This window comes from Cephus cinctus, unplaced genomic scaffold (assembly GCF_000341935.2).
Source record: "Cephus cinctus unplaced genomic scaffold, Ccin1 Ccin1_scaffold0597, whole genome shotgun sequence".
Classification (NCBI taxonomy): domain Eukaryota; kingdom Metazoa; phylum Arthropoda; class Insecta; order Hymenoptera; family Cephidae; genus Cephus; species Cephus cinctus.
Genome location: NW_014333243.1, coordinates 318,161 through 331,204, shown reverse-complemented (window position 1 = coordinate 331,204; position 13,044 = coordinate 318,161). Strand labels below are relative to the sequence as shown.

General features: G+C 33.9%; 5 protein-coding genes across 9 annotated transcripts; 1 reads left to right on the top strand and 4 right to left on the bottom strand.

Moving 5' to 3' along the window:
* Positions 1-700: 700 nt before the first annotated feature.
* LOC107269090 (endocuticle structural glycoprotein SgAbd-2-like) lies at positions 701-1,915 on the bottom strand. Its single transcript, XM_025086276.1, has 4 exons — positions 1,779-1,915; positions 1,497-1,552; positions 1,205-1,299; positions 701-1,072 (listed from the first exon to the last, which is right to left on the bottom strand). Exons 3-4 carry the CDS (start codon positions 1,211-1,213, stop codon positions 728-730), a joined length of 354 nt encoding a protein of 117 aa, XP_024942044.1. The 5' UTR covers positions 1,214-1,299; positions 1,497-1,552; positions 1,779-1,915; the 3' UTR covers positions 701-727.
* Positions 1,916-2,193: 278 nt separating this feature from the next.
* On the bottom strand, positions 2,194-5,635 carry LOC107269089 (esterase E4). Of its 2 annotated transcripts, XM_025086275.1 has the most exons (8): positions 5,430-5,635; positions 5,205-5,343; positions 5,030-5,111; positions 4,760-4,945; positions 4,178-4,540; positions 3,939-4,102; positions 3,575-3,873; positions 2,194-3,502 (listed from the first exon to the last, which is right to left on the bottom strand). In XM_025086275.1, exons 1-8 carry the CDS (start codon positions 5,618-5,620, stop codon positions 3,337-3,339), a joined length of 1,590 nt encoding a protein of 529 aa, XP_024942043.1. In that variant the 5' UTR covers positions 5,621-5,635; the 3' UTR covers positions 2,194-3,336. The 2 variants fall into 2 exon arrangements, with proteins under 2 accessions (XP_024942043.1, XP_015598044.1); XM_015742558.2 differs by having other exon boundaries at positions 4,760-5,111.
* On the top strand, positions 2,421-3,104 carry LOC107268963 (endocuticle structural glycoprotein SgAbd-2-like). Its single transcript, XM_025086277.1, has 3 exons — positions 2,421-2,497; positions 2,633-2,742; positions 2,829-3,104. Exons 1-3 carry the CDS (start codon positions 2,486-2,488, stop codon positions 3,028-3,030), a joined length of 324 nt encoding a protein of 107 aa, XP_024942045.1. The 5' UTR covers positions 2,421-2,485; the 3' UTR covers positions 3,031-3,104.
* Positions 5,636-5,878: 243 nt separating the features above from the next.
* On the bottom strand, positions 5,879-7,201 carry LOC107269004. The gene is made up of 3 exons (XM_015742376.2): positions 6,511-7,201; positions 6,303-6,439; positions 5,879-6,219 (listed from the first exon to the last, which is right to left on the bottom strand). Exons 1-3 carry the CDS (start codon positions 6,517-6,519, stop codon positions 6,027-6,029), a joined length of 339 nt encoding a protein of 112 aa, XP_015597862.1. The 5' UTR covers positions 6,520-7,201; the 3' UTR covers positions 5,879-6,026.
* A 141-nt stretch (positions 7,202-7,342) lies between these two features.
* On the bottom strand, positions 7,343-13,008 carry LOC107268995 (vanin-like protein 1). Of its 4 annotated transcripts, XM_025086311.1 has the most exons (10): positions 11,257-11,409; positions 10,758-10,863; positions 10,449-10,567; positions 10,165-10,239; positions 9,597-9,734; positions 9,204-9,350; positions 8,957-9,117; positions 8,614-8,828; positions 8,384-8,488; positions 7,343-8,305 (listed from the first exon to the last, which is right to left on the bottom strand). In XM_025086311.1, exons 4-10 carry the CDS (start codon positions 10,222-10,224, stop codon positions 7,530-7,532), a joined length of 1,602 nt encoding a protein of 533 aa, XP_024942079.1. In that variant the 5' UTR covers positions 10,225-10,239; positions 10,449-10,567; positions 10,758-10,863; positions 11,257-11,409; the 3' UTR covers positions 7,343-7,529. The 4 variants fall into 4 exon arrangements, with proteins under 4 accessions (XP_024942079.1, XP_015597850.1, XP_015597848.1 ...); XM_015742364.2 differs by lacking the exons at positions 10,449-10,567; positions 11,257-11,409 and adding an exon at positions 12,892-13,008 and having other exon boundaries at positions 10,758-10,870; XM_015742362.2 differs by lacking the exon at positions 10,449-10,567 and having other exon boundaries at positions 10,758-10,870; positions 11,257-11,412.
* Between the last annotated feature and the right edge of the window lie 36 nt (positions 13,009-13,044).

The following is a 13,044-nucleotide window of genomic DNA, read 5'->3' as shown; positions in this document are numbered from 1 at the left end:
GATGGAATTTCTTGTTGAGCAATCTACATTTTGTCGAAATGTCACGAGGCTCTGCGGTATGGACAGACGACACGCAATCTGTTAAATGTGAACAATGTAAACGGTTTGCGTTGATCTCTCTTCAACGCTCGGCATTCTCTTTTTTAAATTCCCTATTAATTTTGTGGCTTATCGTACGAATTCTCAATAATCTAACGTCTCGCATACTTCCCACTAATAAGGTGAAAGCTCAATCATTTATAGCGATAAATACCTTCCATATAGTATATGACGACATATTATTGTATTTAATAAATTGAAATATTGTATGTCTATAAATGATTCTAATCGAATGTGCCAAGTCGACTTTGAATTATTTCGATATAATAAAGCTATTATGTTATATTTACTTTTGTTGCAGTACATTTTCTATACATTACATACTTCCAGACTTTAAGTCCTCAAGTACGGTACATGCGTCGACCAAAGGTCGAGTGTCGCTTCTTAGAAACTAAGCCCTGATGATAGATGGCGATACTGTTTCTAGGTTGGGTTGTACTTTACGCGTTGTTGCCGCAAGATCCGTTTGAAAGTGTAATAATATGTGATTATCCTGTAGAAGGATAATACTAAGAATTAGATAAGGGGATAAATCTGGTGAAATAAAAAAAAATGCAATTTTTCTTATTTGCAACTTTGTATTTTTAACAAATGCCAATCATCCATGAAGTAAGTAGGTATTTCAAGTTTAAGCAACAGGAACTGAGGGTGGTGTTGGGAGATGAGATCCCTTAGGCTGGAAGCCATTCTCATCAGCAGTGTACTCCAGGTTGATGGGGGTTCCATCAGGTGCGTAGTACCTGACGGATCCTTGCTTGACAAGGACGTGTCCGGTACCCTCGGAGTTGATCTTGAGTGCACCTTGCTCAGTCATGCTGGTACCGTCACCGGAGAGATAGCTCAAAGCGTACTGACCAAAGTCATCATGGACCTCGTCTCTTTGGAGAACTGGGATGATTCCGGGTTTTGGGATTGACTCTTCTTGGGGACGAGCGATCGCGGCTGCTACGAAAGCGGAGAGGAGGACGAGGGTCTAAAAATATTAAATTACAAAAAATTAGACACCAATAATGAATATCTGATTGATGAGACGTTAAAATAATAAGTTAACGGTTCGAAAAAACTTATTAGTTTAATATTTCGATCAAGCTTCGCGTTTACTTACGAACTTCATGGTGACTTCTTGTGTAGGTGCGTTTGGCTGATTGATGCTCTACACTTGCAGAGTAGACTCTGGTGATTTGGATACCAATATTTCCCCTATATATATATGAATGGTAATAGCCCCAAGGATAAGCAAACCAACTCCTACCCCAGTTTTCTCAGTGACAGAAAGTCTACATAGTTACGGTGAAATGTGACCCGAGGGTAAAGACATTGTTGAAAATTGACAACGGAATATGGAAACGTATTGTTCTTAATTAGCCACTTTCAATTTTTGATCTTATCGCACGTACCTCGTGTTATTCGAACGATCCAGGCGACAGATACTTTTCAGTCACGACCTTGTGACCTGCAATAGAATTATTCTAGGCATATGGGAAAGTATTGGAATGCAAAAAGTTTGATAAAAAACAGCATTGCTCAGACGTCACTAGAGACGTTACAAATAATAAATGTTATCCATGACCAAGCCATAATATTAGTTCCACTTTGAAAAATAATTTTCTTGTGATTTATAACCTAAAAAAATTTTTCCTGAATGCATGATAAATCTCGGTAACACTCAGCATATTTACTTTGCAGTACGATTAAATTCTGAATCTTCTCTCAAATGGTGAAATATTGCTATCGTATGTGAGTTGCTCTCGGTTGCTGCTGCATAACCCGTGCATGACATTTGCTGTAATACGAAGCTATGAGTTATTAATTTTCGTTAATCATGTAACAGATATACGATTATTTTTTTAAAAACTTTTTTGGTCGATCGTCTATTGTTAATTTGCATTCCTGCGCCTATTTTTTCTTTCCGGCCATTGTCATTCGCTGGAACCTATATCTACGTTAAATCTTTATGGATACTTCTTATTTATTATAATACATTGCACAAGGTAAAGATCAAACGTGTATCTACATCGGTACAGTACAGTTAAGAAATTATGAAATCTTGACTCTATAGCACAAGTATACGTTACTGGTTAATCGTCACGACCATTCATGTACTGTTTTGCTATATTTAATCCTCGTATGTATACATCCTCTTCTAAATTTAGTATAATGTCCGTTGCTTATAGTTAAATAATCATTGAAATCTGTCGCAATGCTCATTTTCTTACTGATTCTGTTTTGTTCGAGATTTTCCGTTTACCACTTGAGGCATAGGCTGCTTTTTTAGTTATCCCGAGGCTCTTTTCATCTTTGTATATATACTAACGATTTTACTATTTCTTAGCACAGTCACATTTTGTCCACTCCTAAAAGTGAACACTATCTCCCAATTATCAGCATGGCAAAGATCGTAAGTTATTGGAGAATTATTATAGCGAATTAATAGGTGTAATACAAAATTATATTGAATCTAAAAAAGTGTTAATAATTATTTTAAGTATTAATCTCTCTACTGTATCAATATATTTATGCTGTTTCATATCAGGCTTTCATTCTCGCTGCATTTGTGGCCGTAGCCCTCGCTGAACCACCGAAAGCTGTTCCCATTGTGGAATACACTAATCAACGCACGGACGATGGACAATACGACCTAAAGTAACTGATTCTTTTCTTCATAGAGTGAAATTGAAATGATTAATTATTTAATTATATTTAATAAATTCCTTATATTTTAATTGCAGATACGTATCAGGAGACGGTACTATTGTTACTTCCAAGGGTGTTTTGAAACCCACTGCTGATGGAAAGGACAACGTTCTTGTATACACTGGATCTTATCAGTACACTGCTCCTGATGGAGCTCCCGTCAGCCTGAGCTACGTAGCTGATGTAGATGGTTTCCGTGTTAGCGGAACTCACGTGCCACAGGCCCCACTTGCTTAAATTTTCATTTTTGTACTATGGAATAAAATTGATCATCCAATTCCAAGTGATGAAGATTAATTAAAAAAAATTGCCATGAGATAATTATCTTGAAATTCTTTTTGACGACCGATCCTTTCTTTTATATAGTACATTTTGACATCGAGCTGATGCGAATGTCTTCTGCTTATTGCATTTGCAAAAGTAAAATTTATTTCAAATCTGATTAAGAAATTACTTTGCTCTATTTGTTTCTTTACTTAAGACTAATTATTAGTTCGCTTATTTTCAATTATCTAATGTTTTACGTTTTTTAAAGAAATATTGCTAGACATGTTCCATGCTAGCTTTCCAGAAATCCATTCTATCATTGTAAAAACTGTTATGTAAACTTATTGTTGGCTTTGTATCATTTCCGATTTGTAAATAACTCCTCTTCTTGAAATATGGATTCCACATATCTGGATCACCCAATGCGTCGGATCGTGGAAAGCTAAAGTAAAAAAAAAATAATGCTCAATTAATTAAATTACAATTGTTGAATTAAGATTTTCGTATGTCTTACCCAGTTATAACAAAATTCGTCCATATTTCCACCATGAGGTTCTTTATCATTCGATCGTCATCATTAAGTACAACGAAAGGGTCTTGTTGAGGAAATAGAAACATAACCTCAACGCCATGAGGAATTCCTCTACTAGTGTCATAGTACTTATAAATAGGATTCATAGTAGAAACACTTCTATAATTAAACAAATAGAAATACGAAGGATTGCTTCCACTTTTCAAGTGAAATTCCAAAAGTCTTATTTCTGGATAAAAGAAGCTGATATCTTCAAGGCACTTGGTGTAGCTGTTGATAAACTGAAAAGACATTGAATAATTAACAAAGAAATATTCAACGTTCAAATATTTAATCTTTCACTCACCAAAGTCTCGTTCTGTAATTCCCCATTGCCAAAGTAGAACTTTTTAATTTGAGCCGTGACAGTTTTAATATTGTCAGACTTAACGTAGAGCCGCAATACGAATTGTAAAACTAAATCCAAATGGCGCATTGCAAAACCGGTAATTGTTTTGTTCCCGTAGAGATCTTAGAGTAAAACGAATAAAAAAATTAAATTACTGTCTTTTTTTCAAAATACACTGATTCTTTAAATATACTTGCAATTAGTAATAAGTAGTCCTTCGTCTCTATTTAGTCCAGAAATAAAAGGAAAATCCTTTAATTTCCCATTAGCTAATAGATTTGCAGGATCATCTGTTATGAAGGCACCTTCTCCTTCTTGTTCATCGGTTGGTCCCCATATAAGATTCGACAGTGACGACAACATATCAAAAGCAGAATGTGTATCGATAATTTTATCAGCATTGATATTACGAAGACATGTGACCAGGTAGGATGAATTCTTAGTGGGACAATTTAAATACTTCCCAACGAGTTTCGCTTTCTCGACGTAATTAGAATTTTTATAATAACCCCAAGACGAAAGAGCTGATCCACTCTGGATGATGAACTGATGAAAAAGTCCTGGCAATAATTAACTGATATTGAGATATCTTTAATAAAGGCATTCTTAATCAACGCCAATTAGGACTCATGCCCATTTAATAATTTAGCCAATCACGTAAGATTTTGACATTCTAATCGCTACGATCAGACAGCAATATCAGGTTTACGGAATTCTTATACACTGTATTCGACGAAGAAATTACCTGTAGAGTTATAATTGATCCTTGATTAACTTACCTGTAGTTAAATCTGAGAGGGCTAATAGATTAACCGAACCACCACCAGCACTTGTCCCAGAAACTGTCACCCGATCAGGATCACCCTGGAAATACTTGATACGCTGTTGAACCCACTGAAGAGCAACGACCTGATCCTTCAGACCAAAGTTACCCGATGCCTGATCATCTCCAGTGCTTAAAAAGCCTAGGATACCCAATCGATAATTCAGCGTAACTAAAACAATATCCTTATCCATGAGATATGAAGGATTATAATCCGCCAAGGTACCAGAACCCCTTGTATAAGCTCCACCATGAATCCATACCATGACTGGTAATAATTCTTCTATGACTGTTTCGTTCCCTGGTAACTGTATTATTTGAATAATAAAATAAGTATATCAATCTTTATAAATTATTAAAGTTATAAATGCATTTGACAGAACTATTAACATTGTTAATACCAATGGGGTATAGACGTTCAGAAAAAGACAATTTTCATCACCGATGACAACACCATTCCTAAATTGTGGACACATGTTACCATCCTTATTTGCTAATAACGTTCCATTCCAAGACCCAAAAGGTATAGGATTTTTGAATCTGTATTTAAATATAATTGTAATTGTTAATTTTTATGACTAACATTTATTTTCTGTAATAACCGAACTCTACTATTTAATTCGTACCTAAGATCATTCACAGGTGGTACGGCATATGGTATACCAATGAATGCTGATATGTTCCTACCACTCTCGGTAATAAAATAACGACCCTCTATAATACCATCGGGGAATATAATCCGTGGCGAAGATTCAACCAAGAGAAAGAACCAACTGGAGCTGGTGATCACAAACGCGAGTGTCATACTATTTGCCATAACTGTTATCGAGTCACTGACGCTCTGCATGCTTGAAAATTTTCAACATTGCCCTTCAGATATGAACGCCATATGACATTATCTCAATATGTTTTACGCTGTGGACTGTTAATGATGGCAGGTAAATATACTCATATTACGACCGTAATGCATCGAGCGTATTTACCGAAGATAACATTTGACAATGCAGTCTGTTACAATATTTTCAAAGAATATTGTTTTTGCTATTTGGTAAAAGGACACAATGAAACAATTTTTGCGGATAAAACGTTTAATCAAATTACGATTTATTTATACTTTGACTAACTTTGTATTTTTTTAATCATAATTACAGTTCCTATATCAATAATTAGTTTACGTAGGTTTGCCACTGTAATTGATATTGGCATTTAGGCAAATTTCATATTTATGAAAATTCTTGCTTTTGCGTTTCTAATTTGTCCGCTAGATTCGCATCGTAAACAAAGGCTACGGGATTCCCATCATTTCCGGTATAAGAATACACTCCCATTTTGATTAATGGTCGATCCTCACCAGTATCTTCATCTGTTACGAGGACACCCTCCTCTTGAATCATGGTTCCATCAGCGTTAACGAATCTAGAACAATAAATTAGTTGCTTAAACTTTTTGTAAATGTATTTACATTTATTCATTTAATTTGTCGGTACAGAAGATTTTACCTTAGCGAAAAATTTCCGTCGTCATCCAAATTAATATCTTCCTCTGGTACCATAAGAGAACCTGAGTCAAATTGATATGCAGGTTGAACTTGTGGAGCAGCGTAGGCTGTCAGTACACCCAGAAGAAATAGAAGGAGCTGTAAAATTATTATACATACTATAATTTGTATTACTTATGCGACGGAATTGATACAATTTTTTTACTTACCAATTTCATTTTCAAAGTTGCAGAGTTACGTGTAGACTCTAACAGGACGTGAAATTATCTGCTTTCACGTTATCCATAGGTTGGAGTATTTATACTCAAAATTTAGCAGAGTAATAAGTGACCGTTATATACATTATCCCGTTATCTAATCAGTTACTGAGCTGACAGGATTTAATGGAAAATCGCAACTAAATGGGTCATCGAAATGCAATATTGTGTTTGGATTTTCCCATTAGGCAAGTGAGGTGAAAATACAAGAATTGATTAGCCGTAAGATGGTTATCGTGCAATTGCAGATCCTTGCAAAGATATGTCGTTTTAAGATTATGATAAACCTCGCTTTATTAAAATATATATTTTTTTTAATACTACGTACATGTACCGGAATTATAAAAATATTGAATACATCAGGTCAAGAATACTAAGATTCAATAAGTTTCGTCTGATTTTACGAATCTAGGCCTGTACTCATTTTAAATATGGGTGACAAATGAAAAGAATGAAAGACATGAGGTCAGTTGTTCTGACCACCTGGTTCCCAACTGGCCTCCATATATTAACTTATCGGCTGGCGTTATCTTCTCCAACTTTTTCAGAATTACACTCTAATCGGGTACAATAAAATTTTAAAAAACTTTTCACACCATTTTAGGTGATTTTGTACTAAATTTTTGAACTCGGGTAGGCACCAGGAAATAAATTATAATTTTATGATTTCACGTTTTAAGTTAACAATCTTTTCTATCTTTTATCCATTGGCATCGGTTATCATTACGGAAATTACCATTCCACCGCAACCCTTAGAATCAAAAGAATTATTAAAACAACATACTTTCCGTACAAAACTATAAAACGATATCATTTTATTCAGTATACAATTATTAATTGTCTTACTTTAACAAAATACAAAATCATATACATATCATTATACAGCTTTGTAAATTTCTCCAATAATCTCAAATACAAAAGTAATTGTAGGCATAGGGAATACTTAAAAATAGCATGGCATCAAGACGCTTTCAAGCCCAAGTAAATAAATACAAAAATATACTAACTGGTAAGATAAAACTGTAAAATATATATTTGTAGCCACTCGCTGAACTAACTAAACCATCCCTAGTGAAGTCCCTGGCATACAAAGCAAAGGTAACAAGATTTTTCGTCGATGGTTGAATAGATATGGTTACGTGTTTATGCTCTTCATGAATGGTTTCCATATATGTATCATGAGCTATAGGAAGTATCGAACTATTGAGAGACATTGGCATCACAATAACATCATTGCAATTCTCAAATGTGCCAGTAATTACAAGCGAATTGAAAACCGTATCTGAATTTTGTACTCGACCGCAAGAAGTAGATGATTTATTTGAGCACTGAATAACAGCACACGAAGCAGTTCCAGCTACTATAGTACGTACGTACGTACGAGTACCGTAAAAAACAGCCAAAAGGTACGTCGTATTGGAATTGGCGTTACTCATATTTACAGAAAAGTCACAACAAAATTTATTTTGACATAATTTTGTTTCTGTAACCCCTTCGGTCAATATAGCAGTTTCAAAAACGTCGAGATTATCGTAGATAAGAGTTAAATCATAAACAGTTCCATATTCTAGCGGTTTCTGCGATTGTGACGGTATTGTGATGTCGGCCTTTGAGCATTCTTTCGAGTTTGAAATATCATCTTGATTTTTAGTTACTACAGTTGATTTGATTTTTTTGGGGACTTCATATACCAATAGAGCTTCCTTCTTCTGCAAGGGCATTATAGCCGTACCCACACCGTTACGACCTAAAAATAATCACATTACAATAAATATGCATAGGATTCATATACACATAGTATTTAGAACATAAACTTTTGTTTCACCCAAGTAAATTCCGCTGCCAGCATTTCCCCTTTGAGGATTATTATATCCTGAGGCTAATAAATTCACGTCTTCCGCGAACGACCAACCGTATTGTGTCTGCACGGCTAAAATAATTGAGAATTATTGTTATGAATCTATTTGGGAAACTTATTTTAGTAGCAAACTGTAAAATTCGTGCGATTCGCTGTATTAGTGACGTTTAATAATAAGGAACATTTTCATAGTTTACCTGTCAAGAAAGGCGATTCAGAAAACCAGGCTGTAGAAAAAATAATATCCTTGACACCCAATACTCTTGTCAAATTCATAGCCGGCACTTTAAATAGAATGTCGAAACAAATAAACGTCCCAAAAGTCACGCCAAAATCTGTATCGAAAGTGACTACTTCCGGTATTTCCGTGACATTAAATTGGTACTCGCCGAATAGATTCGTTTTTCGATACCTGACAAAGTAATTAATAATTTTATTTATTAAAGACTGACTACCAACTTCAAACTACAATAATGATACTGCAGAAAAAATTTTTAATTATACATATATACATGCAATTAGTTTATAACTTTTACTCACTTAGCAATCACTTTTCCGTTTCGATCGAAAACGACATTAGTATTATAATACAAAAACTTGTCACTTGGACATCCATCTTTTTCGCAAGGTAATTTTTCAGCAATATTTATAACAACGTAAATCTGATTATCCCTGGCTGCGCAAGATATGAGCTTCAATGCCTGCAATGTAACTCTCAATTAGTTCTTAATCATGAAGATCGATTAATAAAATTCTAAATCATAATAATAAATCATATAATACTTACATCACTCACAGATAAAGTGCTTCCAGTGCATGGCGTATAATTATCAACAGCGTCAGGAATAATAGTCATCCACGGGTCTAATTCTTTTCTGTTGGGCAGATTAAGTCCCGTTAGGCCATCTTCCGGAAATACAATTATATCGGCACTCTGTAACAGTAAATTTATTAAAAATTAAATTTTGTAATAAGTTGATAATATAATTTAAGTAAAATTTTACATTGACAATAAAGCTTAAGCTATGTAGGTAAACTAAAAGTTAGTTGTAACAAATTATTAATAAAACACTGAACGAGAGTAACAATTAAGTTCATATAAATTTTGTGCTTTACATTATATATTAATCACTACATCGTTTACTTAAACGCTTTATTAATGTATATAATTATTTCTTACCTGGTTACCCGCTCGGTGAATGTAATTAACGTAAGACTTTGCATTTGTCAAAAGGGTTAAATTAGCATCGTCTTTAAAAAATACAGGCGGAAACTCCACCACAGCTGCCATGTAAGTATCGGATTCTGCCGTAGATCTCTATTATTCAATGAAAACATATACCACAGAAAACAAATTAACAATTATTTAGAACATAGTTGAATGTCGGGAATTGAAAGTATGATTTTCATTATAAACTTCATTGGGAACCATTTATGTTTACAATAAAATCAACTGTCTCCTGAACAGACGGCAACAATTTGCAACAGTAATACTGAAGCAAGTTGGGTTGCTATTTATAACTGACAGGCATTTTATTTTACTTGCTTCCGAACTATAGCTGCTACAGTGCATCCATCTATGTGCTTCGAACTAAATCACATATAGCCAAATATCCATACAAGTACAGTTTAAATGTTACTAAAGCTGGGAAAGTCCAGCAAGCATAGAATTTAATAATCATTCATTAATAACTCAATAAAAATTATTTAAAAAATACACTTATACGTATAATACGACTACATATTACCTGTTGAGTATCGTAAATACCGGCTAGTAAGAGGATTAATATATACTGCATTTCCCTCATGTTGGTATTGTCCAGCTAAAAACGAAACACATGAAGTGAATAAACAAATTCAATATTGTACGAAATTTCAATGAAATAAAACATGTCTTCCTAAGTCATCTTCAATAGATGGAAACTTTAATTCAATCAAAATATTATACGTTATGTTCAATGAATTACAATAATAATTCTGCTACGTTATATAAACAAAAATAGGACAATTATAGAAATTTTGTTCTTGTGACCTTTATATATTTAGGACAACGTCTGGAATTCTACTGATCACATTTGACCACCTTGTATAGCCGTAGGGGAATACCGGATCGCTGATCATTCCGGTCACGTTACCCGAGACTTATCTTATCTAAATAAGTACAATTTTATTGAAACAACCTGGAAATTTTCTCTACCTTTGTATTTGCTACAATATTTGAGACAACAAAACATGAAAATGTTACCCTATTAGTTAATTTATTTTTTAAATAGAAACTTTTTAAATTCGATAAAGTTAGGTTAGGTTAAGTTTATATTTACGTTTAATAATTTTAAAATACCTTTTGCGAGCGATGATAATAAAATTCCTGTACAAGTTATACCACTGTACGTTTAAAGTCTCTTTGTTCACTGTTGCGTGTAGTAATTCTTTCCGCACTGTAGTCCCTGAAAACTTCACACATATGCAAGCTATACGTTGTCAGCGACTTAATAATCTCAGCCACACAACTACGCAACTAGTAGTCAGTAGAAGTTTTACGTAGTGAATTAAAATTAAAATCAAATGTTATATGTAGGTACAATTTTGAAAATGGATTGAAGTAAAATTGAAATATTAAATAAACCATTATTAAAATATTAATATATATTTCATTAATTTAATGAATTGATATATTAACACCTATGTTTTCTTGTAATTTGAAATAAATGGGTAACATGAGTTCATCCCAGTTCATCCGAGAGTTATGTTATGTTACTAAAAGTGACCAGACAATGAAAATAAAATCCCCCTAGTCCTTAAAATACAGAACTTGTATTTGATAGAAACCGTAAACTCACAATCAATAAATATCAAATTGATGTTTGTACAGGAACATGACACTACGTTTCCAGAAGTTACCACTAAGACTAATAATTATTAGTAGGCAAAATAAAACAACTACATGCACGCGTAAGACAAATTGGAAACTGCCCAGGATATGTCTGATACGAATCGTTGCTATTATAAAGCATTGACGGCTCCATGAGGAAAAGCAAAGTCTGCAATACTGACAGTTAGTATTATACCTTGCTGTTGATAAGGTAGGCCTTCTATGCTGATCTGGTAAATTTAAATTCAATTCACTTTTACGTGAATCTTATTACTATTATTATTAATTCAGCCGTATAAGTAATTACACCAGTATCGTCACTAACCTTTTCGTACGCGCAGACAAATGAATAGTGTAATAGTGTACAAAGGAGATACTTTTTTTGTTTAAGTAAAGTTCGTCGGTCTCAAAATTCAATATCATCGAACCGTTACTTCAGTACCCGAATTAAAAAAAAAACCTTTCGTTGTCACAACGGACGCGTCGGATTTTGCTCTAAAACTGAATTCAATTGAATTCATAATACCAATGTAATGTTGCACCGCATCATATTCGAGAACTGCATGTAAAGATTTACAAATCGAAAGTATACTAAGCTACACCTTACACCTGTAAACTAAATTTAACGATTCGAAACCGTCATTAAACGAATACTGGTAAATAAGAGTACGACGTTATTCACAGATCTGGTAATGATTCCGGATTGTAATCATAGTTAATATTATCGATGGATGGCACTAGTGGCGCGTGACAACCGCTTAACATTTCAATGATTTTAATTCGCGATGAGGCGAAAGAGTGTATACGCTGTTCTGGCACATCTCCTCATTGGAGGAGTCAGCCATAAGGAAAGGAAGGAAGGATGTATACGCTGTTAGTTACATTCTATTTTTATCCAAAAAAATTCTCAAAAGTCAACTGCCACATGCCCTTTTGTTCATCATTTTTAGTTAAGAAAAATTCACCAAGTGACCAATATGTTTGCTCATTTCGGAGCAAAATCAAATTCGCTAATTCACCTTCATGCTATTTTACGAACTATACAAGATGTTTGATTTTAAAGATCTTTGTAATAATGATTTCTTTAAATAAACATTTCCTCCAATATAAACATGAATAATATCACAAAACTTATGACCATACGCACATATTGGCTATGTCGTATTAGTAAAAATGTAAAAGAAGAACTCGTTCTCCTTGAACGACTTTCTTATAACGACGTATGCACAAATTTATGTTCACGTAGTTATACCTACGGTCAAAGGTTCCCAGCTGACTACATTTCCTGACGCATATTTTAGTCGCAGCAATCAGAAAGTTGTCTCTTAAAAAAACACATCATAGTAGCTTCATAAGCTATAACACATTTGATTGAGCATTTTATTTCCGTGTATATATTCTGCTATTAAATCAGATAAATGAAATTCGGTAATCCGGAGACTTAGAATAAAGTTAAATGATAAAATAAACCTTCCAAAATGTTATCTCAGTGGGTCAGGTCGAATGATCGAATGATGGTAAAAATCATTCAGATATTCCTGATCTTTGAACTTAAGCCTAATAAAAAACTTATTTAGTTTATATAGCCAGTTATTGAAATTACCTTGAATCTAAGGTATGCATGCGGTAAATGTGATTGGATTTGTAAGAAACACGATTTCCATAAGACTCCGTCAGTAGCAACGTTCATTTGAATGAAATTTGATTTGTCATGATTGGCTCCATCACACTGATACTTAGTTCTCTATCATCGACA

What these genes read in the sequence shown, in the direction of transcription:
- LOC107268963 (XM_025086277.1), top strand. An exon ending in GATGGACAATACGACCTAAA is followed by an intron (nt 2,743 to 2,828) that starts GTAACTGATTCT and finishes TTTTAATTGCAG; the next exon opens with ATACGTATCAGGAGACGGTA.
- LOC107269089 (XM_015742558.2), bottom strand. Translation starts at nt 5,620, where the DNA reads ATGGCAAATAGTATGACACTCGCGTTTGTGATCACCAGCTCCAGTTGG. An exon ending in CCACCTGTGAATGATCTTAG is followed by an intron (nt 5,344 to 5,429) that starts GTACGAATTAAA and finishes ATTTAAATACAG; the next exon opens with ATTCAAAAATCCTATACCTT. An exon ending in AGGACTACTTATTACTAATT is followed by an intron (nt 4,103 to 4,177) that starts GCAAGTATATTT and finishes TTTTACTCTAAG; the next exon opens with ATCTCTACGGGAACAAAACA.
- LOC107269004 (XM_015742376.2), bottom strand. An exon ending in GACGGAAATTTTTCGCTAAG is followed by an intron (nt 6,220 to 6,302) that starts GTAAAATCTTCT and finishes TTATTGTTCTAG; the next exon opens with ATTCGTTAACGCTGATGGAA.
- LOC107268995 (XM_015742364.2), bottom strand. Translation starts at nt 10,224, where the DNA reads ATGAGGGAAATGCAGTATATATTAATCCTCTTACTAGCCGGTATTTAC. An exon ending in TTCACCGAGCGGGTAACCAG is followed by an intron (nt 9,351 to 9,596) that starts GTAAGAAATAAT and finishes TTACTGTTACAG; the next exon opens with AGTGCCGATATAATTGTATT. An exon ending in TGAATCGCCTTTCTTGACAG is followed by an intron (nt 8,489 to 8,613) that starts GTAAACTATGAA and finishes CAATTATTTTAG; the next exon opens with CCGTGCAGACACAATACGGT.